The sequence below is a fragment of the Podarcis gaigeae genome (genome assembly GCF_964106915.1).
Source record: "Podarcis gaigeae genome assembly, chromosome: 8".
NCBI classification, from domain to species: domain Eukaryota; kingdom Metazoa; phylum Chordata; class Lepidosauria; order Squamata; family Lacertidae; genus Podarcis; species Podarcis gaigeae.
In genome coordinates this window covers 66,113,302-66,137,883 of record NC_139684.1, presented here as the reverse complement: position 1 = coordinate 66,137,883, position 24,582 = coordinate 66,113,302, and the positions used below count along the sequence as shown (strand labels likewise).

At 45.7% G+C, this 24,582-nt stretch overlaps 1 protein-coding gene across 2 annotated transcripts; it reads right to left on the bottom strand.

Moving 5' to 3' along the window:
- Positions 1 to 6,505: 6,505 nt before the first annotated feature.
- RCC1 (regulator of chromosome condensation 1) lies at positions 6,506 to 23,252 on the bottom strand. Of its 2 annotated transcripts, none has more exons than XM_083750889.1 (10): positions 23,156 to 23,252; positions 17,831 to 17,900; positions 16,208 to 16,395; positions 15,097 to 15,276; positions 14,872 to 14,995; positions 13,708 to 13,830; positions 11,902 to 12,057; positions 10,397 to 10,516; positions 8,970 to 9,122; positions 6,506 to 8,411 (listed from the first exon to the last, which is right to left on the bottom strand). In XM_083750889.1, exons 2-10 carry the CDS (start codon positions 17,886 to 17,888, stop codon positions 8,239 to 8,241), a joined length of 1,275 nt encoding a protein of 424 aa, XP_083607015.1. In that variant the 5' UTR covers positions 17,889 to 17,900; positions 23,156 to 23,252; the 3' UTR covers positions 6,506 to 8,238. The 2 variants fall into 2 exon arrangements, with proteins under 2 accessions (XP_083607015.1, XP_083607016.1); XM_083750890.1 differs by having other exon boundaries at positions 23,144 to 23,248.
- Between the last annotated feature and the right edge of the window lie 1,330 nt (positions 23,253 to 24,582).

The window sequence follows — 24,582 nt, the reverse complement described above, 5'->3', positions numbered from 1 at the left end:
CTTGGCTGTTTTCCCAAGCAGCCTTTTTAAATGGCTGCTACGTTTCCAGGGCACTTTGCAAGAAAGGCAGAACATTCGCCGCTTCATTCGCTCCCACTCCAAATCTAGCACTGTGGCTTCTCACTATTAGCCTTTCTGGACCTTGCGTCATTAATTTCTTTACAGATCTTTTGATCTAGCTAGAAAAAAAGGGAGAAAAAGAAATGTGATTTTCTATCCGTGGTCCATGTCTGCCCAACTGCTGCTTACTGCTGCCATCTTGTGAGCTGTTTTTAAAACTATAATTACATTTAAAGGAGTTCTACTGATTTAATCAAGGGTGAGTCGTGAATCCAGCAAGAATGAAATTTCACTAATGATTATTTCATTATTGAATAATGACTATAAAATGTTTGCAAATATTTTAGCAAATAGGATGAAAAAGGTATTAAAGGAAATGATTCATAGGGATAAACAGGTTTCCTTCCTGGTAGGCAGATGAAGGATAACATAAGAAATATAATCAACATAATGGAGTATCTGTCAAACAGGAAGGATAAACAAGCGATGTTGATATTTGTGGGTGCCGAGAAGGCCTTTGATAATATTTCTTGGGAATTTATGTTAAAGAATTTGGAATATATGGATATGGGTCAATCTTTTCTGAGTGGTATAAAGGCAATATATTCGGAGCAGAGAGCAAAATTAATTGTTAACAATGTTATAACAGAAAATATTGCCATAACTAAGGGTACAAGACAAGGGTGTCCTTTATCTCCGTTATTATTCATTTCGGTCCTGGAAGTCTTCCTAAGAACACTAATAAATAATGAAAAAATAAAAGGTGTGACAGTTGGTTGTAATGAATACAAGGTTAAAGCCTTTGCCGATGACTTGGTTATAACTATAGAAGATCCTATGCAGAGTGTCAAAGAGGTGTTAGAAGAGATAGAACATTTTGGTCAGGTGTCCGGCTTTAAGTTAAATAGGAAAAAAACTAAAATAATTGCTAAGAATATGGATCAAGAGACAATAGAAAGAATACAGCAACAAACAGAGATGAATGTTGTTAAGAAAGTTAAGTATTTAGGGATTACGTTAACTCCCAGGAGTATTGACCTGTTTCAAAACAATTATGTACCAATATGGAATAAAATTAAATGTGACCTAGAGGTGTGGGGAAGAATGAAACTATCATTATGGGGAAGAATTGCAACGATAAAGATGAGCGTGCTACCGAAAATGTTGTTTCTGTTTCAAACAATTCCAATAATTAAAGGTGTGACAATATTTAAAGAATGGCAAAGAATAACGTCAAGATACATCTGGCAGGGCAAGAAGCCAAGAATAAAATTTAAGATATTAACAGATGCAAAAGATAGAGGAGGCTTTGCCCTGCCAGATTTAAAGTTATATTATGAAGCTTTGTGTCTTTGCTGGGTGAAAGAATGGATAAAGTTAGAAAACACAGAATTGTTGGATTTAGAAGGTTATGATAATAGATTCGGTTGGCACGCATATTTATGGTGTGAAAAGAATAGAGTGCATAAAGGTTTTGAAAACCACATCTTTAGAGGATCGTTGATTGAAGTCTGGAATAGGTATAAAAAATTATTAGAGTTTAAAACTCCATATTGGCTATCACCATTGGAGATAGAGAGTGTGAAAAAGATCAATATGACAGGGAGATGGATTACATATGAGAATTTGATAATCAAAGAAGGTAATAAATGGAAATTGAAACCATATGAAGAAGTTAAAGAAAATGTGAATGATTGGTTGCACTATTTTCAGTTGAATGCAATGTTCAAAAAAGAGATGTCAGAAAGAGGTTTTCAGGAAAAGAAATCTAGGTTTCATCAAGAAATCTTGAATAGTGATGTTAAAATTTTATCAAAAATGTATAAATTATTACTTGAGTGGCATACAAAGGACAAAGAAGTAAAATCAGTTATGATTCAGTGGGCCAAAGATTTTGGTTATAATATACAATTTGATGAGTGGATAAAATTGTGGAAAGAAGGAATGAAATTCACTGCATGTACTACAATAAAAGAAAATGTTATGAAAATGATGTACAGATGGTATGTAACACCAGTGAAACTTGGTAAGATGTATAAAGTCAGTAATAAATGTTGGAAATGTCAGGAAAAAGGAGGAACATTTTATCACATGTGGTGGGAGTGTAAGAAAGTAAAAGGTTTCTGGGAAATGATTTATAATGAGATGAAGAAAATGTTGAAATATACTTTTGTTAAGAAACCAGAAGCATTTTTATTAGGAATATTAGGGAATGAAATTAAAAAGAAGGATGTGAAGTTATTTAGGTATGCAGTGACGGCAGCTAGAATTTTGATGGCCCAGAAATGGAAACAGGAAGAAATGCCGACGAGGGAAGAATGGAGAATGAAACTGATGGAATACACAGAAATGGATAAATTAACGGGGAAAATTTGGAACCAACGCGATCAGAGATTCACCGAGGACTGGAATAAATTTACAGAGTATATCAAAAATTTATGTGAGGAACAATTAACGCTTGTTGGCTTTCAAGAAGCTCTGTGAAAATGATTGATAGAAATGTTGCTTAAAAGATATGATGAGATTAAGATTGTTAAAGCGCAATATAAATTTAAGAAATGTGAGTAATTGTGATAATATGGAAAATTGTCAGACAGGCTGAGGGAAGTCTAAAAGATGTATATGTTAGAAGTGGATGTTAAACATGGATGGAATGCATATTGGAAATTGAATAAAAATTAATTGGGGATTCAACTTCAAGGAATAGCTTTTAGATTAAAAATTTTTGCACATGTTGCTAATTAGTTGTAAAACAGCGTTTCAAGTCCTGTCCTCCACTCTCACTCCTTTTAAAAAACCCATAAATCTAACAGCATTCATAACGGATTATGCTGGTGGAGCGGGGGAGGAAGGAGATGAATTTGGGAAAATATATATTCAGGGAACAAGCTAGACAAAACTGAGGATTTCAAAGTTTTAAATTGGCAAACATTAAGCATCTGCTGTGCAGCCTTACAGCCATTACCCAGAAGTCTCCCTGAGTTCCATGGAACTCACAGTTCAACATGTATTTAGAATTATAGCTTAACTCTCCCGCTTAAAACAAGATGTAAAATGTCCTTCATCTAGCTGGATCATAGCCTCAATATTTAATTTGTAAATCTGAATTGGATTGATTTATTTAGCCTGTTCTATAAGATCTGAATCCTAAACACCTGTGTCCTAAATACCTGATCTATACATCCAGAACAGACCCTCCAGGGACTGCACTTCAGAGTCATATTGCATAGTCCCCATGTCAAAAAACAACCCCCGAACATAGAAAGCTAGGTTCCCAGGGAAAAGATAGCCCATATCTTTCTTTCTGATATTCTAGAATTCTCCTTTTTTAAATGGAACTGCACTGTCTCCACACTGCATGCGCGTCAATTCTCCCGTTATGCCAATGAGCTTCTCCCGTTATGCCAATGAGCTTCTTGAATATAGTTGTATATGCCCATCGTTCATCTCAGTTGTTGGAGTGGGCTTAATTATTGCAGCTGTTCACACCAGAGTGGAATAAAGGACACTTCACCATTTAACAACTGAATAGATTTCAAGAGAGCAATTGCCCAGGTCACATTTCCTTCGCATTTCTGAAATGTGTTGGCAAATCTGTGCTGGTGGCTTAATTGATTTAAAGCAGAGGCGATAACTCTCTTTTTAAAAAAACAACAACAACCAAGTTTCTTGTTTTGGGAGTTTGTCCTTTGTGCATCAGGATCCTCACACTGCAGATTGTGCTGTTGCAATGGGGGCAAGTGATCAAGGTTAGACACCCAGAGTTTCTTAAATCACTTTGCCCCTCTTGTCTTAACACAAATGGAACACAAGAAAGGTTGGGTTACAACATTCAGATCACCTTCCGGGGATGATCTAATGCATGGTAGTACAGTGGTACCTCAGGTTACATACGCTTCAGGTTACAGACTCCGCTAACCCAGAAATAGTACCTTGGGTTAAGAACTTTGCTTCAGGATGAGAACAGAAATTGTGCTCCGGCAGCGTGGCGGCAGTGGGAGGCCCATTAGCTAAAGTGGTACCTCAGGTTAAGAACGGACCTCCAGAACAAATTAAGTTCTTAACCTAAGGCACTACTGTACCTAACATTCCACATTGTGGCACCACTCTGGAAGCTTGTTCTAAAGGAATGGATATTTGGAGACCTAAGAATTGTACTGGATTCACCAAAAGCTAGAAAACAGGTCAGTGCTGAGCCTCAAAACACCACTGGGTGAGAGAACCTAGTACAAGAAGTCAGAAAGAACAGGGGCTGTTCCTACTCAATCAAAAAAATCCCAGGTTGACTTGGATGTCTTTATAAGCGGGGGCAGCCAATCTGGTGCCCACCAGATGTTTTTGGGAATCTACTGTCCTCCTTTCCCAGCCAAGACGGCCAATGGCTGAAGATAATGGGAGTTGTAGTTCCAACAGTATTTGTATACAGTGATACCTCGGCTTAAGTACTTAATTTGTTCCGGAGATCCGTTCTTAACCTGAAACTGTTCTTAACCTGAAGCACCACTTTAGTTAATGGGGCCTCCTGCTGCTGCTGCGCCACTGGAGCACAATTTCTGTTCTCATCCTGAAGCAACGTTCTTAACCTGAAGCACTATTTCTGGGTTAGCGGAGTCTGTAACCTGAAGCGTATGTAACCCGGGGTACCACTGTATTTCATTATTACCGGTACACTGTTTTTAAAGAATTCTAGCAAACTGTCAATTGCTCAAAATTGGAAGAATTTGGACAATCTACCTCTATCCCTGTGGAGAGAAAAAAATATATGTAGATAGCATTAATGGGAAAACTTACCAGACCCCTGAAAGCTCAGAGAGGTGAACAAGACGCAAGACTTTCTCAACTGATAATCTTACAGTGTGGCATCCTCTGAACACCCTTGTTCAACTTTGGAACATTTTTAATTGAAAATTCTGCCCCATTCTTGCAGGGGGGACTTAGTGGGATGTTATTGCAATTACACAAAGACACACACACACACACACACACACACCAACATGTGATAGGACTTGAAGCACTAGGTAAGGCTTGCAAAGTCCTGAGCAGTAGTTAAACCACCACTGATCAGCTGAGGATTGGAAGTCACTGCCTATCAGCTGACAGACAGCATTTTTAAGCTTGCTTTCTGCAGGGATTGGCTGGGCAACAGAGTTCCCTGTGCGGAGCCGTCACATAGCCTATCCAGCCCCGTGCCTGATGACATATGTCTGGTACAAGGCAGGTGAGTGTGGTTTAGGGGAAAACGGCCTCGTGGGCCAAACAGACCCTTCCTGGGCCAGATCTGTCAGAGGTTCCCTACAGACAATACTAGGACTGACCAGATAAGACGAAATCTTCCTCTGTCCTTTCTTTCAGGTGGACTGGGCCTGTCACTATTCAGTCCCACTATGCACAGGAGAGCACCTCCTTCCTAATGAGTGAATACACTGACCATTTATAGCAGTTTCCCAACCCTGGGCCTCCAGCTGTTTTTGGACTACAATTCCCATCATCCCTGACCACTGGTCCTGCTAGCTAGGCATGTTGGGAGTTGTAGTCCAAAAACAGCTGGAGACCCAAGGTTGGGAAACCCTGATTTATAGTGTGGACCGGCCTTCCTAAAGCCCAGCACCTTTCACATGTTTTAAGTCCCAGCAGCCCCAGATGATATGGCCAATGGGATTTGTGGTCCAGCAATATCTTGAGAGCTCCAGGCTGGGGAAGGCTGACATGGATGTTACATGTATATACATACATACCATCAGTCTGGTATAGGATGCAGGTGTAGAGGAAGAAATACTATACCATATCCCCAGATTTTGCTCAAGATTTCAGGGCCTCATTCACACCATACATTTAAGGCACGGCAGAACCACCTTGAGAAGTCATGGTTTCCCTCAAAGAATTCTGGGAAATGTAGTTAGTTAAGGCTACAGAAATCTGCTTGGAGACCCCTATTGCCCTCAGAGCTACAATTCTGTGAGTGGTTTAGCAATCAGTTTCTCTTCGCAGGTAACTGAGAATTATAGCTCTTCCAAAAGTAACAATCTTTTTTTTCTGCACAGCTCGTTTTATTTTTGGCTGGAAGCATCTCATGGCTGGCTGATCCCTACTGTTGTCTACACGGGACAACCATTTTTAGATTATTATTTTTTATTGCACATAGTGTCACTCCGATGTTATTTATGGTTACTATTATTATTGCATCTTTTTGGCTTTGAATTATGTTTTACATGCTGCTAGAAACAGCCTTGAGGCTTACCTGAAAAGGCAGCTTATTAATATTTTCAATACGGCAATCACCCTATTCTGAAGCTGACTTGAGTAAGCATCCCATTTTTTGCTGCGTTTGCAAGCTGCACGCCCCTAAACTTCAAATTGGTCCTAAGGATGGTGTATAATAAGCAATAAAAATGCAGGCGACAAAAACAGAATCAACGGCCCTGCAGAAGATGTGCACACTCAAGAGTTATCAAAACTCAATTTATTTCAAATGTTAGAATTTTTACAGATTCACATCTCTCCTGCAAAAAAATAAAAACCACTTTTTGCTTCCCTTGCTTCCTAAAAACAAAATAAAAACAAAATAAAAATACTCAGGACGCCCAAATATTGCCGACAACTCGGCATTTTTCCCAAACACAGCCCATTGTAGGGCTGGCAGGATCTTCAAAACGTGGTTGAAGGAGACAACAGCAAGAAAGTGGGCAGAAGAGATTGACGCACAACGTTTCTATCCCAGTCAGATTACCGCACACGATCCATTCGTTGGTACAATTCAGTATTTTTCCTCCACCGCCTTTACCAAAGCCTACATCTGCCCCGCAGGGCCAACACTCAGCACAGGGTGTGGCCCTCCAATGTTGTTGGACTCCAATTCCCATCATCCCTGGCTGTTGGCCATACAGGCTGGGGCTGATGAGAGTTGTAGTCTAGCACCTGGAGCGATACAGGCTTTCTGCGGCTGATGCAGGTAGAAACTAAATATGGGTACCAAGATGGAGAGTCAGGGCAACAGCTCCCTTGCAACCTCCCAGGATTACAGACACAGCTTTAAATAGGCAGCCGTCTACAGGATATATCCAAAATAATAGAACTGATGCCTCTACCTCAAGAATTCTGAATCAGGGAAAACATTTGAGCACAGGCAACTTCCCTGAACCGTCACACAGCCACCCAGATGGGAGAAGCTGAACTCAAAGACCCTGGGGCTCTTGAAAGGACAGGCAATGGTCCTTTGGGGCTGTGGCAGGCGTGGCTAACCTCTGACCCTGCAGATGTTGGACTACAATTCCCATCATCCCTGACTGTTGGCCATGTCAGCCAGGGCTGATAGGAGCTGGGAATCCAACCATATTGGGAGGGCTACAAATTCCCCATCCCTGTGCTCCGGAGTCACTCCACAGCTGAGTTCGCAGCTGCCAGAGAACTCTTTAAGACGTCCATGTGTATAAATAAGGAACCAGGGTCACCCTCAAGAACCATCTCTTGCCTCAGCCAGGAAGGTGGCGGCAGAAGCTTGAAACTAAACCTAGATTAGAGAGGAGGCAGTCCTCCCCTTAAAAACAGCGTTCTCCAAACTGGTACCTGCCAGATGTCCCTAAACTACAACTCCCATCATCCCTGACTACACTGGTTTGGGGCTGATGGGAGCTGAAGTCCATAGCTTTCAGAAGGCACCAGGTTTGGTAAGGCTGCCTTCGATGGGTGTACAAATTAATCCATCTCCCAGGACCAAAGAGGGACTGAATGCCAAAACTGAGAAAATTGTGACTTTTGAGGTGAGCCATTAAAAACTGGGGGGGGGGGGGGGCAGTGGCAGGGAAGGGAAGAGTCTAGGAGATGAAAGCCCTGGGTTTGATGGCGAAACCAGGACAACTTGTGCAGAATTCAGAAGCAGGGCAAATCGGATAGTGGAGAGGGAACAAAAGGACCATGTGTATCCAAAGCCAAATGCTATCCCTTGTCTTGTTTATTTTTATTTTTTTTAAATAAGACCTTGTCCTGACTATCAATAGCTTTGAGAGCAGTGAGGGAAGCCATTTTTTAAACGAATACCAACATCTTAAGGGAATTATTTTATATTGGCTAATTTTTCTCCCTAGAGAAATATCAGAAAGTTTTCCGCAGGAGCCCCGTCCCAAAGACTCAGGAAAGTGCTGCCCCCTGGAGGGTTCTCTCTGGGGCTGCAGGAACAGTTTGTCAACTCTGCCGCTCCTTGACGAGGAGGACGGTGTGCTGCCCTCCGCCGGTCACCGAGAGAACGCTGCGATTCTCCAGCTGCTGGCCAGACATCTGAACGGGGCTCCAGGCATCCTCTTCGTCCCCAGTGGCAAGCTGGAGGTTAGACCCCATGCCCCAGGCAAATGCGCGGCCTACAGAGGACAGGGCAAGTCGGACAGTGAAAAAGAGGCCGAAGTAGCTATGCTCGAAGCTGGCTGGGCAATTCATGCCAGGGCTTCTCACATAACCATTGCATATTATTCACAGCATGGAGAGGTGCAATACTCAGTTTAAGTTTCTAGACCTCATGAGTTAAATTATCAGAAGACCAAAAATTCTTGCTTTGGGGGGAAAACCGAAGCTCAGAAACTGGAAACTTCAAGGCCAAAATATAAGAACAAGTCTCGAACTATAAATATTTAGGAATAGGGGTCCAGGCATCAGAATCCCAGTTGAGCCAGAATGAGAAAGCGATGCCAGTGTTGGGGGCTTAAGATCAGCTGAACCACTACATCCTAAGCTGCTCATCTTGCCATTGGATCCCACCCTACCCCCCGCAAGACAGAAAGTCATTTCAATGGGTCTACCCTAAGTAGAACATAGCTGAATGCCCTCCACCTGTATATTCAAGTTACTACTGACTAGTAGCTTCATTCCCTGCAGCGCCACAGATTCCGCACCTGCCAACCCAGCGCCCGATTCAGACTCACCGTCTTCCGTAACCGCAAAGCCAACCCGTTCCCCACAGGCGACCGATGACACTTTCGGCAGCCCAGGGACCGCCGTGGGGGCGTTCTTGTCCGACGCTCCCTCTCCCAGGCCCAACATGCCGTAGTCTGCCCTGCCCAGGCTGCACACGGTTCCTGCGGAAGGTGGGAGAAGAGACGTTGCTCTGTTAGGAGAGATTTGGTGAAGAGCGCTACAGGCAGGCTTAGGATCAACGAGGGACCGACCATCACCCAGACTGCATGAGGGTGAAGGCGGTTTGGGCCACAGCCCTCTCTGAACATCTGAAGAGCTGTTCAACGGTCTCCCTCGGGAAGTGGTGGTCTCTCCTTCCTTGGAGGTTTTTAAGCAGAAGATGGATGGCCATCTGTCACAGGTGCTCTTAGTTGAGATTCCTGCATTGCAGGGGTTGGACTAGATGTCCCCATGGTGTCCCTTCCAACTCTACAATTTTGTCGCTGGAGAGAGGTTGCTTAACCTGACAGGCATGGTAAGGCCTGGTTCCTTTTCATACATTCCATGAATACAGTGGTACCTCGGGTTAAGAACTTAATTCGTTCTGGAGGTCCGTTCTTAACCTGAAACTGTTCTTAACCTGAAGCACCACTTTAGCCAATGGGGCCTCCCACTGCCGCCAGAGCACAATTTCTGTTCTCATCCTGAAGCAAAGTTCTTAACCTGAGGTACTATTTCTGGGTTAGCAGAGTCTGTAACCTGAAGCGTCTGTAACCCAAGGTACCACTGTAGTTGCACACAGATCCTCACATATCTGCGCTGCACCATACGACAATGTGGAGAGGGCTGCCTGGATGTGAATTAACCTGTGGATTGTGTTGCTCAGCTATCATTGCATTGCAACAGGAAAAGATCCTTCGCCTTTGCATGCACTCCTTTCCACTTGACTGTGTTGAGCGTGGATGGTTTGAAAGCCTTAAATGAATAGATTTCTGATCGGGGGGGGGGGGGGGAATTACAGCATTAAAAGAGTCCTGTATTGAGAAATGCAACCCCGATTTCATCTAAAGTAGCCCTGGGGCCATGGCTCAGTTGCAGAGGAACTGCTATGCATGCAGAAGGTCCCAGTTTCATTCCCAGGAAGGGCTGGGAGAGACTCGCTTACCTGAAACCTCCGGAGAGCTACTGCCAGTCTGTGTAGACACTGCTGAGCTAGATGGACCTGCGGTCTCGCTTGGTATAAGGCATTTATGTTCCTTGGTACTGTTGCCTCTGCTCCTTTGAAGTCATGGAGCATGCAGCCCTCCCGATGTTGTTGGACTACAACTCCCATCATCCCCTGCCAGCGTGACCAGGGATGATAGGTGCTGTAGTCCAACACCTTCTGGAGGGCCATAATTTCCCCATGCCCATATTATGTTCCTCTCCTCCAGCCCATCAAAGAGCAGCCACTCACCTTCCGAGTCCAGACACACAGTGTGATGCTGCCCAGCTGAGAACCCAACCCAGGATCTGGTGGAGTTCTTGAACGCCGTCAGAACCTTTGGCGAATAGTAGGTGTCAATTCCTTGTGATCCTGGGCGATAAGCAAGAAAACCCAAGCCAGTTAATAATGTGTACTGTATAGTTATGGGAGAGAAAGAGGACTTGAAGAATTCAACCTGGCATCTTGGAGGTTTGAATCTCAACGCGTCTCGACATAGTCTTAGCCCCAAGCTTACAAAGGTTGCCACCAAGTTAGACTGGAATGATCTGAGACTGGTGTGGGCAACCTTTTGTCCGCAAGGGCTATAGCAGCAGCACACATGAACACTTTTGAAGTCTCTCTCTTAGCTGAGGCTGAAGAAGGGCAGGACCCATCTCCAGCCCAGCAGGAAGAGAAAAACCCTTTGAAAATCAATATTGCGCCTTGGGCCCAAGTCCATCCATTCTGGAATCATTTTTAGACCTTTACACAGGATTAAAAGGGAGGGGGGAAGGATGGGTTTCCAAATGTGGAAGAAGAATCTAATCAGGGTTCAAGATCTTGTAACTAAGGGATTGGTCACTTCATACTCAGAAGTTAAAAGCAAGTTTCAGGGCAGAAACCCCAGAGCAAAAATCAATTCACTTTTGGTCAAATAGGAAACTGAACTGTAGCAAATGAACGATTATTTTGTGAAATGGGTCCAACAGAAAAGGGGAAAGTCCCACTCACTGGATATCTGGGAAAAGCTATGGAAATCTGCACATGAATTTTCTTTAAATGTAGAGAAGAGAAAACTGTTTCATGAGAGCGGATTGTAAAGATAAATAAAAATGTAAAGATAAATCAAATCAACAAAATCTATCCAGACACATTCTGTAAGGGCCAAGAAGGCAAGCGTTTGATCTTTTTTTAATTAAAAAGAGGGCAGGCATCCAGGGGAAATAGGCTTGGCAATCCATATCCGGCATTGCACCCAATGTGTTTTGACTATACAAAATTTGGCTTTAAATGCAATCCACGGAACGTAACCCCCGCTTGCTGCAATGGCCAAACAGTACAGGAAGAAGGGGAAAGCCCTACAGGGCCTGCAGGATACAGATCTACGCAGTGGAGGCTGATCCATTAAGGCACACAGGACAGGGCGCCATTGACCTCCACCAGCTGTGTGCTGGTCACCCAGTTTCCTACCCAAGGGGCACCAACCATCACAGCACCTGCCATTTAGGATGCTGATTGTGGGAAAGGTTGCTGCATGTTCTTACTCTGTGGTGCAGTCCATGTGCTGGGAGCTGCTCCCTTTTCCCTTGGCAAAAGAGGGGCAACCAAGCCGACCCGACTTAACAGCTGACATGCGAGGTAGTGCAAGCCGACCCCACCTTCCCTCCCGTGAATTTGGCACATTTTGGAAGACCCTCAAAAAACAGCTCTCCCTCCCACCAAGTCCACTTGGCCCCTTCTGAGCCTGGACGGCAGCACGAAGGTAGCCAACTCACCCAGCTGGTAGTAATTGGAGAGGCCAAACCCAATGACATGGCCCTCCTGGGTGATGGCGATGGTGGAGTAAGAACCGCAGAAGACGTCCCGGATCTGCCCCTTGGTCTTGCAGCCTCTCTGCTTGATAGCAACAGCTTGTGGGAGCAGCAGCCGTTCTGGAAGAAAAGTGGCGGGAGAAGGAATGCTTAGGAGGATTTGGGTGGGGGGTTTGGGGGGTTGGTAGAGGGAAGGAAGAAGCCATCCAGCACAAAGATGCCCTGGGTAGCCAAGCCTTCCTTCTGGAATATAATGTAGCCTCCCTTATGGGAAATCTCAAAGGTCTCCTGCCTGGGTCCCCTCCCTTTAAAGCAGGTGTGGGGAAAGTGGGGCAGGGAAGAAGACCAAAGCTCTCTACCTTGGCCCCTAAAGACTCTTGCCAAGGCTGTGACAGGAGCAGGCCAGCAGTAAATGACACCAAGTAAGTTGGAGTTACCATATTTTTTCGTGGATAAAACTATGCCTTTTGCTTTAAAAAAAAAAGGCAAAAATTGGGTGTCGTCTTATACATGGATACTGAAAGCAGAGGGGGGATGTGCGATTAATGGCAGCAGCTAGCAGGAGATTGGCAGCGGTGATGGGGCAGGTGATTGGCAGCTGTGGAGAGGCGGCAGGTGATTGGCGGCTCTGGCAAGTGGATGGGCGGGCTGTTGGTGGCAGCGAGTGGGCAGACAATTGGCGGCTGCAGCGAGGTGTGCGATTGGCAGTGGCTGTGGCAAGCGATTGGTAGTGTCAGGCAGGCGGGTGAGCGATTGGCACCTCCCCCACCCCCCCAAAAAAGCTAAACAACTTAATTTCTTAATTTTGGGTTAAAAAAATAGGTGTTATACACGAGGGCGTCTTATACACGGAAAAATACGGTAACTCTTTATTGGCAAAAACAGGAGTGTCAGGCCAAATGAGCACAGCAACTCATCTCTGGCAGGTCTTGCCCACATTAAGCAGTTGTTGAGATTGAAGGTCCCCTGCCTTCCCACAGCTGCCTAAGTCTCCTCCTGAGACTGTGCCTGTGTGAAGCCAACTTCTCCGCCCTCTTCACGCCTCTTCTGATTCTAGGAGACTGGGGGAGGGGAGATTGTGAGAGAGGAGGAGACGACTCTCACCAGCTGGACTCCGCTTTTGGCTGAGAGTTAATGACTGTTACTTCAACACCATCTCTCACTGCCCCAATCCACTCTCAACATGCCCCCCACCCCATCATCACCAGTGACGCAGGGCAAGAAATGTCCCAGCGCCTTGTTTTTCCACGTGTGCATTCACAACTATGAACAGATTCAAAATGCAAATACAATATTATTGGGCAAGCTTGGCACTGTCAAACAGTTTTGCTTGAGTTCCAAAATACAAGAGAAATGCATGTGCGAAACTTTATCACTCTCTGGAGCAGAGGCAGCCAGGCTAGTGCCCTACAGAGGCTGTTGGACTCCAACTTCCATCAGTTCCAGCCAGTTTGTCCAATGGTCATGGATGACAGGAGTTGGAGTCCAGGAAAATCTGGAGGGCACCATGTTGATAACCCCTGCTCTAGGGCATCAGAAAATTTTCCAATGCAAATTCTCAGAGGGAAATTTGGGGGGGGGGGGACAACAACGACAGGGCATTTTCCCAATTCTATTTTTACTCTAAATTGCATAGATTTCCCCCCAAAACAGAATGGAATCTATAAAGTTTTCCCGATTCAAGATTTTCCAGAAAACTGTTATCACTGGTCACCACCACCCTCAGACCACTCCAAAGCAACGGAATGAATCAAATGCCACTAAACTCACCCAATCCTTTTCTTCCTCCTCTGGCAGTGAAGACTTGGGGGACTCGCCCCAGTTGGCCGTTGTCTCCGCAACCGCAGGTGTAAAGTCCTCCCGCCATGGACACTAATGCCAAGTGATGGCTCCCTGAGAAGCGAAAGCAGAGGCATACAACTACCCCATCTGTGATGAGTTGGTTCTTTAACCCCACATCAAACAACTAGGTTTCCAAAGCAGGGTTTGGATGGCTTGGGTGGGAGACTGAAAAACAGCCAGATTGGGACATTCTTCTGCGGCTGTATTAGCTACCTGACATCCCACCTATGGAAATTAGGAAATTACATCAAGGAGGAACATAGGAGAACAAGGAAAATGTCCTCTTTACTACAACCCAAAGCTATCAACTTGAGATAACCGCTTCAGTCTCCTATACAGGAAATAAAAATTCAACACTGGAAAGTCAACACACCAGTTTGCATAAGGGGAAATGGTTGCTGTGCATCACTCACTGGCCTGGTTCACACACAACACGAAACAGGACTTATATAACTATGCCTTAGTGTTATGTGTGAGCCCTGACCAGCAACTTAACTATGGTCTGTTTACTGTCAACCAACTTCAATCTGAAGTCATGCTTTGCTGTTGGCTTACAAACCTTGACTTGTTTTACCTATGGCTTTGTGTTATGTGCAAACCCAGCACTCATTCTTAAACATGGTTTCTTTGACCACCTCACCCCAGTCTACACACAATCAACACACCTTGGCTGGTTTGACAGTCAATGCAAAGCGGATAGGAAAATTGTGCCTAAGGCAATTAGGGATTTTTTTAAAGGCAAAATGATATTAGAATTGGAGCTGTCAGAGATGCAAAAGGGAAATTGTATATTATTGCTCAGGAACTTGGCAGTCATATATATACAGGATATAACAATTTTTTATATTATAGATGTATGTTCTGTATTATTTTAATATTATTGCCTCATACAAGTTTGTCATGGCCTTTGGCTCTAACAATAAACTTATGAACTTGAACCTTACCACACCGATCAAGGCACAGGGCAAGAACAGTTGGCAGACAAAAACTTTGGAGCAACAGGTCATGGTTTGTTTGACTGTCTGAAGGACAACTCCCTGGTTAAAAAAACATGGTTTAGCGTGAGATGCAAACCAGGCCTCTGTGACTCACCTGAGGCAATTTTAACGACTGGCACATCCAACTGCAGCTCCACAGGAACAGCACTGCCACTGCTAGACTCCAACTGCTCTCCGCCCTTCAAAGGAGCCAGTAAACCGATGACTCCATTCTCATCCTGAGTAGAGGCAGATGCAGAAAGAGAAAGGTTTAGCTGGCAATCCAGAACAGAGGGGCTGAATAAGTCTGAATTCCTCCAAAGCAAGGCAGGCAACATACCCGGAAAGCTCCCCAGATGAAGACACGCCCGTCGTCTGTCAGTGCCGCCGTGTGGCTGTCCCCAGCAGAAACCTGCACCACCTTCTCCTTCAGATCAACAAGCCCCGGCAAAAAATCTGACCCCTCCTCTGAAGTGTCCCTCCCCAAGGCACCCTCGTCGTTGCAACCAAAAGTGTAAATCTGTGAAACAGGAGAAAACAAAGAAAGCGTCTTGCAGGGCCAGACCAAAGGCAGATCAAGTCCTGGCAAATCCTGATTTCCACAGTGGCAGATGTCTCTGGAAAACCCACATGGAGGAGATTAAAGGCCAGCAACTGGTAACTCAGAGCTACCGTGACTAGCAGCCATTCTCCATGACTCTGTCTATAGGGAGGGCCATAGCTCAGTGGTAGAGCATCAGCCTTGCATGCAGAAGGTCCCAGGTTCAATCCCCAGCATCTCCAGGCAGTCCTGGAAAGGCATTGTCAGTCAGTGTTGACAATACTGAGCAAAAGGAACCAATGGCCTGGCTCAGAATAAAGGTAGCTTCCCCATTTTAAAGCCATCTATGGTGCTTGCTGCCAACACAGTTGTGGTCAAAAAGGGCTACACTGTGGAAAGGGAAGCCAAGAGGAAATCCAAGGGCCCGTTATTTCAGATGGAGGGATGAGACAGTGTGGCAATCGGAGAACAACTTTCAGCAAGAAGCAGGGAACCCTGCTGCATCTGCAAAGCAGCTTAAGCTTCAGCTGGCGGGGCAGGACTCACACGTAGGCCACCACCATGTCTTCATCACCACTGCCTGTCTCTTTGGCACAGGGGTGGAGAACTTCAGGCCCAGGGATCACATGCGTCACTCCAGGCCTTGGGACTGTTCCCAGGCGGACACTTTCCCTAGGTCTCGCTTCACGCCCTCCATGAGGCTAGTTTCTACACACACCTCCATCCTGGCATTTTTCTGAGTTCAAAATCAAGTTACAGCTGGGCAAAACGACTTGGGGTGCAAGGAAGGGACAAAAAAGGGGTGTGGGGAAGGGGCATGGCCTAAAGACCCTCACAAGGGCAAGACAGAGGGGTTTGCAAGGAATGCAAATTGTTACGACGCAGGTGGCGAAGGCACGACGAGACTCACTTGGCCTGTTTCACTGAGACACACCGTGTGAACCCCTCCCGCTTCAGCCTGGATGATCTTCTCGGGGAGCTGCAGCAGGGCGGGCCTCTTCCGCGCCAAGACATCCGGTCCGAGGCCCAATTGCCCAAGGTCGCCCTGCCCCAAGGTCAGAACCAGTCCGGGCTCCGTCTGGTGCGACTGATGGCTGACTGAAGAGGAACCGTGAGGAGGAGTCAGAAGTGGAATACATGGGGCAGGGGCAAGAGAAGAAGTATCACATGACCACCCAAGTCCATTCAGGAAGCTCTCGGCTCAGGACCCAACAGTTCTGAGACTAGCCAACATAGGGCCCTCCTGACGTTGGGCTCCAACACCCATCAAACCCCAGCCAGTATGGTAAATAGCCAGAGCTGCTGGGAGCTGCAGCCAACATCTAGAGGACAACAGACGACTAATAGCACCCTTAGGAAACTTCATTTCCCAGGATTCCTTCAGGGAAGGCATGACTGCATCACAACATGTCATGGTGCTGATGGGGCCTTAAACAAACATGGCTCCTCCACATACTGGTGTCAGTTACATGCTTTCGTGAGCTTTGAAGGCTACAGGAATTGCACGTGACAGCGGTTGCAACCCACAGCAGCCTCCGACAGTACAAAGTGGGTGGGTGGCAGAGAAGGCTCTCAGCAGATTGGCCTGGACAGGCCAAGACAGGGGACTCCCCATTTACGCGGGGGTTACGTTCCAGGCCCCCATGCACATAATTGCACAAAAATGCCAAGCACCCTGGAGAGCCCCCCTGGGTCAGAAACAGACCCATATTAGAGTCCGAAAAGGTTCTCTTCAGACTCTGGTGAGGATCTCCTCTTGAACCAGAGGGGCAGAGGAGCTTTGTGGGGCTTCTTAGCCTCCCGACTTAACAGCTGACATGCGAGGTAGCGCAGCAACATCAGCCACTTCCCTGTGCATCAGAGGAGGAAGCGCTGCTGACCCACCCGCTCGCGCAAAGACCCTCCCCAGAGCCCAAAGAGGATGCCGTCTTCAGGCTCCTGGGAGGGTCTCCTCGCAAACCGGATGCTTAGTGAGCTGGTCAACCAAGCCCCACCGTCCCTCTGGCTCGTGCTTGGTTGACCAGGTGCTCCCCCTTTCCAGGTACCATTTCTGGGTGCCCGGCACCACACACAAACAGAACATGAGTAAATGGGGAGTGGCCTGTAGTCATTTATTATTATTATTATTATTATTATTATTAGGACTTATTTCAAAAAGTCCTTAACAAACTAATGGGTGAGATCCCAATGGATTCTAGTTCCAAAAAAGGAGATTCTGACTAAACATCAGGAAGAACTTTCTGAAGGTAAGAGCTGTTCAACAGTGGAACAGACACCCATGAGAGGTTGTGGACTCTCTTTCCTTTGAGACTTTGAAGCAGGGGTTGTCACTGTTGAAATTCCTGCATTGCAGTGGGTTGAACTAATGAGCCTCGGGGTCTCTTCCAACTCTACACTTCTATGCATCCAATTGTCATAGGCTGTGTGATCCTTGTCGTATATTTTGCTGTTTCTATGGCTTGCAAACCACCCTGTGTAAAGAGATATAGAATGCCAGTATACAAATTAAATGAAAAACGGAACGCAACCTCACCTTTAGTCCGCTTCACTTTGACAGCGTCATCTTTTTCCAGCACCCGTTTTCTTGGCATGTTTCTTTAGTGCTGTTAGGGAGGGAGAAGTAGAAGAAATCCCCAGTCAAAACATGAAAGGCTGCCATGGTCCAAATCACAAAGCAGGATTACCTCACAGGAGCATTCTTGAGTTCTCTTTCACAGGTAATATTTTTAGTACAGTGCTTCTTATATTTTAACTGGGAAGCTGTGAGTTTAATGGAACACGCAAAGCCATTTTCTGAATTGAAAACAAATACTCCCTTTTTTTAGGTACAGCGATTTTTGTGCTCTGTTTGTATGATCCCTGCCCTCGTGTTTCATAATGCTCCTAGAGCTGTGAATCTCTAATGAAAACATCTGCCTTTCTGTTTCCATAGAAGACTGCTATGTTCATCTACAAATATTCAGCAATATGTTATGTGTCCCAAGAAAGTTTGTAAGAGGCATCTTGAAGTGTTTTGAATCCCCACCCCCAAATATATTTGGCTACCGGGGGGGGGGCAGATCGTAGAAAGGGAACCTGGGCCTTCCAAATGTGGTTGGACCCCCATTCAGTGTGACCCATGATAAAGAAGGATGGGAGTTTTAGTCCGGCCACATCTGGGGCCCACAGGTTCTCTCCATCCCTGCCTTATGTTCTACAGCTGCAGCAAGAGGGTAAATAGGATCCTTAAGTGTTGGATGAGACCAGGAAGATGACACCAATGCAGAAAGCGAGAACCTGTCCCTCAATAGCGATGAAAATATTTTGGCCGCCAAACTTTCAGAGCCTAACCGAAGCAAACTCAAAAGTCAAAGCCCTCCATTGTTCCACATCTCTCCAAGGCCATTTGCCATGGTGCCTGGCCAAAGAAATTTGGAGGGGGGGTCATTATCATTATACACACAGTGTCTCACTGGCCCCAGGGCCACCTGTTCCATCCTCTCATGGTTTGGCCTGGAAAAGCACACCATCAGAAAAGATGCGAGGGGGAAATTGCCATTTTTTTAAAAAAAGGACCAAGAAGGATCAGAAAACGCTTCGAGGCATCATACATGGTTGACTTTGGGAGATGCTTAAATGAACACTTTTCCAGCTCCAATGAACAGGGGTAATGTGTGAATAACTGGATTAGGGGAACAAAGGCCAGCTCTGGCAAAGAAGAATTTTACTTGACGTACTTTGCACAATGCAGGAAATTAACTTCACTGGTATTTACACCAAGCCCCCTGTCCCACCACCAACCCAGATTCTGCGCTCAGCGAGTTACGCAACTCATGCCACTTTGCACAGATAAATCCTTTGCAGGATAAATCACATAAAATGGAATACACTTGTTTAATTTAACAGTAATAGTGTTGAAGACTTGTTACTGACTGCAACGGGAATGTGCCTCTTTGGCTTCAGCAGGCATAGCAAAACTTGTTTTTTCTAAAAAGTGTGTAATTCATTGCAATAAATCTAAGTGTCACAGGACATCAAGGACACAGATTCCTCAACGCAATTTCTGCAGGAGAGTAGATGTCACGTAATCTGGTACGGTTATTTTAGCACCATGAAAACAAACTAGATTCATGTTTGGCTTTGGTCAAATCTATTTTAGGCAGTTTTATGCCACTTTAATTTCTCTGACTGCCCCCAAAGAACACAGAGAAATGCCGTCTTGTGAACTGGTGAGAATCCACAACACAGGGCAGGAATTTCTCCAGTGCTTTATTTTTCCGTGGGCGTGGGAAATTTCCCATTTCATAAGCTCATTAGTACCAATGAATGGATGTCAAATGCAGGCACAATGACTAGGCAAGATTCCCAATTTCAATGTTTTTAGCTTTGCTTACTAAATACAAGTAAAATGAACATGCTATCACACTAGAGGCATCACAAAAAAATACAATGCAAACTGAAAATGTTCCAATGCAAATTAGGTTAATTTGCACACGAGACATTTCCAGAAAACTTTCCAATTCAATTTTTTCCAGGAAACTCATGCCACTGCTGAGAATTCTTTATTTGGGATTCCTAGCTCCTAGTCTCACAAAACTACAATTCCCAGAAACACCCTGGGAAGTGGCCAACGACTAATAAATCAGTTTGCATCTGTACAGTATCATGCATGTATTTCCCTGGTATGATGCGCCTTCTAAATCCCTTCCCAGTGCAATATCCCATATAAAGAGAATAGCTGGAAGGCTCCATTGAGACAGGACTATACCCTGCTGCCTTTTTAGCCTTTTGGGGTGTAATTTTGTGTATTTCTACACAAGTAAGGAAATGTGTACAGTCTTCAAAGAATGGGGAAAAGATCTCAAAAAGTTGGCCCATTCTCCAGGGCGCCCTGATGCTGGTAATCAGTATGGAAAAAGTAATAAATAGCAACAATAGGAATAGACACAGATAGTGAGACTAGGTATAAAGACTTTGACTGGCAGCAGTCCAGGGTTTCAAGTTGTATTTTCCATCATTTAGTACTACCTGGTCCTTTTAACTATGGATACCAAGGACTGTATATGGCATCTTTAATGTACAAAGCATGTACATTACTGAGCTATGATTCTTAATTGACCATAGTAAGACCCCCCTGAGATAAGATCAAAGGTCTATGTATTCCAACCTCCTGTTCACCTAAGGCAGCGGTTCTCAACCTGTGGGTCCCCAGATGTTGTTGGACTACAACTCCCATCATCCCTGAGCTCTGGCCTTGCTAGCTAGGGGTGATGGGAGTTGTAGTTCAACAACATCTGGGGACCCACAGGTTGAGAAAGGCTGCCCTAAGGGGCCAACCAGATGCCAACGGAAAGCCTATAAGCAGAACATGAGAACAAAAGCTGGGCACTTACTCATCATAGAATTGTAGAGCTGGAACGGACCCTGAGGATCATCTAGTCCAGTGTTTCCCAACCTTGGGTCTCCAGCTGTTTTTGGACTACAACTCCCATCATACTTAGCGAACAAGACCAGTGGTTAGGGGTGATGGGAAGTGTAGTCCAAAAACAGCTAGAGACCAAAGGTTGGGAAACACTGATCTAGTCCAGTGTTTCCCAACCTTGTGCCTCCAGCTGTTTTTGGACTACAATTCCCATCATCCCTTGCCACTGGTCTTGCTAGTCAGGGATGATGGGAGTTGTAGTTCAAAAACAGCTGGAGGCACAAGGTTGGGAAACACTGAATTCTAGTCCAATCCCCTGCAATGCAGGAATCTCAGCTAAAACATCCAAGACAATTGCTATGGATTGGAAGGTGTCTTGTACCAGATCTAATTGTCCATCTGCACTAAACATTTAAAGCAGTATCATACCACTTTAAACAGTCACGGTTTCCCCCCAAAGAATCCTGGGAACTGCAGTCTGTTATGGGTGCTGAGAGTTGTTAGGACATACAAACACACACATAAAAAGGTAAAGGACCCCTGACAGTTAAGTCCAGTCGCAAACGACCCTGGGGTTGCGGCACTCATCTCGTTTTACTGGCTGAGGGAGCCGACGTTTGTCCGCAGACAGTTTTTCCGGGTCATGTGGCCAGCATGACTAAGCCACTTCTGGCGAAACCAGAGCAGTGCACAGAAACACTGTTTACCTTCCTGCCAGAGCAGTACCTATTTATCTACTTGCACTTTAACGTGCTTTCAAACTGCTAGGTTGGCAGGAGCTGGGACCGAGCAACGGGAGCTCACCCCGTCACAGGGATTCGAACCACCAACCTTCCGATCGGCAAGCCCTAGGCTCAGCGGTTTACACCACCCGCCACACACATACAGACCTACAATTCTTAGAGTGGTTTAACAATAAATCCCTCTTCCCAGTGAACTCTTGAGAACTGTAGTTCTGCAAAGGGAATATCAAGGGGCATGCAGAGGACAGCTGGGTGGCTTGTCACTAACTATATTTTAAAAAAAAACAACAACCAACACAACAACAACCCTGCAGTAGATGCTCACACAGCAATTAGAATCACAGAAATGTAGAGTTTGAAGGGACCTTGCACAACTGCATTCCACTTCTCTGCCAATGAACACCACACCTGTTCAATAGTTCCACCTGTTGCACAGCTGAGGGCATGAGAGGCTGTCTGGAAACAAAGATGAGCCCTGACTGCAAAATAAACCAGTTGTGCTGAAAGGCAAAAGGCAGCTAAGAAGCCAAGCCTCAGATCAGGACACACACACACACACACAGAGAGAGAGAGAGAGAGAGAGAGAGTTCATTTTTTCTCTCTCTGCAGCAACCAAAGAGACCCAGATACCTCGCTAATCCCTCTCAGTCACAAATTGCTGGAGTACAAAACAGGGAAATCAGTACTGACCTACCTAACAGGGTTGTTGAGAGGATTACAGAGAAAGCAGAAGTGAAGTGCTTTGAACACCCAACACCCTTATACACTTTTTAAAAAAGAGAGACAGAATAAAAAGTGGTTTATAAACTAGAAAATAAATGTAAAACTTTATCATTACATTGCAACTACTAAAATGTATCTGTGAAGCGTCCTGTTGTTCAAACAATGTTAGGTTGTGTTTGTGCGAAGGCTCCCTGGACTTACTTGGTCAAAAAAGAAGGAACTGTAAGATATATTTGAGAAGGAAAAGTAAAATGTACCTGGGAACTGGGTGAATGCAGTCTTATTATTTCTTCTGACTGACACATGACACGTGAAGAAAGAGCCTTCGGGCCAGATTCAACTACTCAGTTCCACCACCAGATGCCAGTGCAAGAAATCCAGCTGTCCCGAATCTCCCACCCACGCACCCACCTTCCTGTTTATGGGATGGCCTCAGGTCCCAGTACTACCAGGGAGGAAAACACCTCCGCCCGCTTTCTCCACCCGCGGATCATTTTACGCTCCTCTATCATGTTCTACCGCCGTGCCCCCACCCCACCCCCGCTCCAACTCCCCTTCTATTTCCCTTTCCCGCAACTCTCAAGGAAGCTGCCTGGATTTGAATTTCCCGCGCTGACGCTCCCTTCCTTTCCCGCTGTTGCAAGCCGCCCGAGGAGAGAGGGAGGGAGAGAGAACCTCCGACTTTCTCCTTCTCCCAGGAAACGTTCTCCCAGGAGGGAGCGCGCGCACTCGCCACCCGGCTTTGGAACGCGAGCCTGCAACTTCGCGTTCCATCCGTAGAACGTTCAGACAGCAGCCACGCCGCTCTCAAGCCACGTGGGGACGAGGCCGGTCCGGCCCTTCCAGAACTTAAGACGAGATTCAAAGGGGGCGAAGCGCACCAAACCCGGGCTGGTTCTCTTTCTCACCCCACCGCAACCGACCGTCCTCGGCAACCCCCGTTCCGCCATGCTGCTGCTGCCGGCGGCGGAAGACTCACCTCGTTACTTGCCTTATATTCGCTTCCCCACTCCCAAGTCCGACAAGTCTTCTGTTCCTCTTCCCCACAAGCACTCCCTCTGCCTTGCCCCCTCCCTCCCTCCCCTGGCGTCCTTATCCGTTCGAGCATGCGCACTGAGGTGCCCCGGCGCAGATACCATTGGCTGGCAAGAAAGGAGGAACAGAGAAAATTTACTCTGGAGCGCCAACTATCGGCCGCTGCAAAGCAGGGAAAGGAGATCCCATCCCCCAACCATTCGAACAAGACTGAGGTTAAATAGGAGAGGTAAAGCCCGGACGCCGCTTGAGAGGGTGGATCACTGATCATTTGGCTGAAGCCTGAATACACGTACACATCTTAATAAAGTGGGCTCTTTTTCAGGCCACGATCCTAGTTACACTTAGCTGGGGGAGTAAGTGAACACTACAGAGTACCTAGAATTTGACTGTATGTTTAGTTGCAGTCCTGCACACGTTTACTTGGGAATAAGCCCGGATGGACACATGGGGGACTTAAGACTATACTTTCAGGGATCATTTCTATAGTTTGTAACTAGAGAAGTGGACACATGGGGGACTTGGGCGTAAACGTGCCTCGGGTTAGGCTGTGTGGAGCGCAACAAAACTCTCATTACTTTTATTGGTAGTATTGCTTTTACTACTATATCCTTTACTATTATATCTTCAAAGAAGCTGAAGGCTCACCCAAGGCACATGGCTCACCCAATTTCCATTTTATCCTCAAAACAACCCTGTGAGATAGGTTACCCCTCACAGAGCTACAATTCCCAAACAACCCTTAAACAACAGTGCCCATAATTCCTAAGAGGGAGAGTTTCAAATGTGTTCTAAAGGTACCGGTATATAGTACAAGCCTGTAAGTCCAATTACCTCTGAAGAGAAATTTAGCTGGAGAGAACACAGGTGCCATGGAGGAAGGATTCCCCAACAGGGGTGAGGAATCTGCCATCTTCCAAATTGTGTTAGAATACAACTTTTCTCTTGCCCATGCTAGCTGGGGCTGATAGTTGAGAGTCCATCTGGACCCAACATAGTAATCACTGTCTTGTCAATCATCCACTCATTTTGCCATGGGCTTTCTTCCAGCAAGGGAAGGACAGAGATAGTCCTACAAAGGGGCTTAGAGGAGAAAGTTTCCACATAAACCTTAAAACCAGGAAATGCACACACCCCACACACAAAAAAACCCCTCTGCATTGGGACTCTTCCGTGGATGCCCTTGGGTTTTGGGAAAGTGTACTTTAGGAGTATACTTGCTTTCCTGTCTCACAAGCTGCATTAGTCAAACCCATCAGTCAATCTAGCTTGCATTGACTGTCAACAGCTCTCCAAGGTTACTTTCCCTGCCCTACCTGGATATGCTAGTGACTGAAGCTAGGACCTTTGCATGCAAAAATAGATGCTGTTCCAGTTTCAGCT

Excerpts from the sequence above, each read along its gene's own strand:
- RCC1 (XM_083750889.1), bottom strand. The coding sequence starts at position 17,888 with ATGCCAAGAAAACGGGTGCTGGAAAAAGATGACGCTGTCAAAGTGAAG. Across the intron at positions 16,396-17,830 it reads CAAAGTGAAGCGGACTAAAG|TCAGCCATCAGTCGCACCAG; the intron begins GTGAGGTTGCGT and ends GTTCCTCTTCAG. Across the intron at positions 15,277-16,207 it reads GTCTCAGTGAAACAGGCCAA|ATTTACACTTTTGGTTGCAA; the intron begins GTGAGTCTCGTC and ends CCTGTTTCACAG.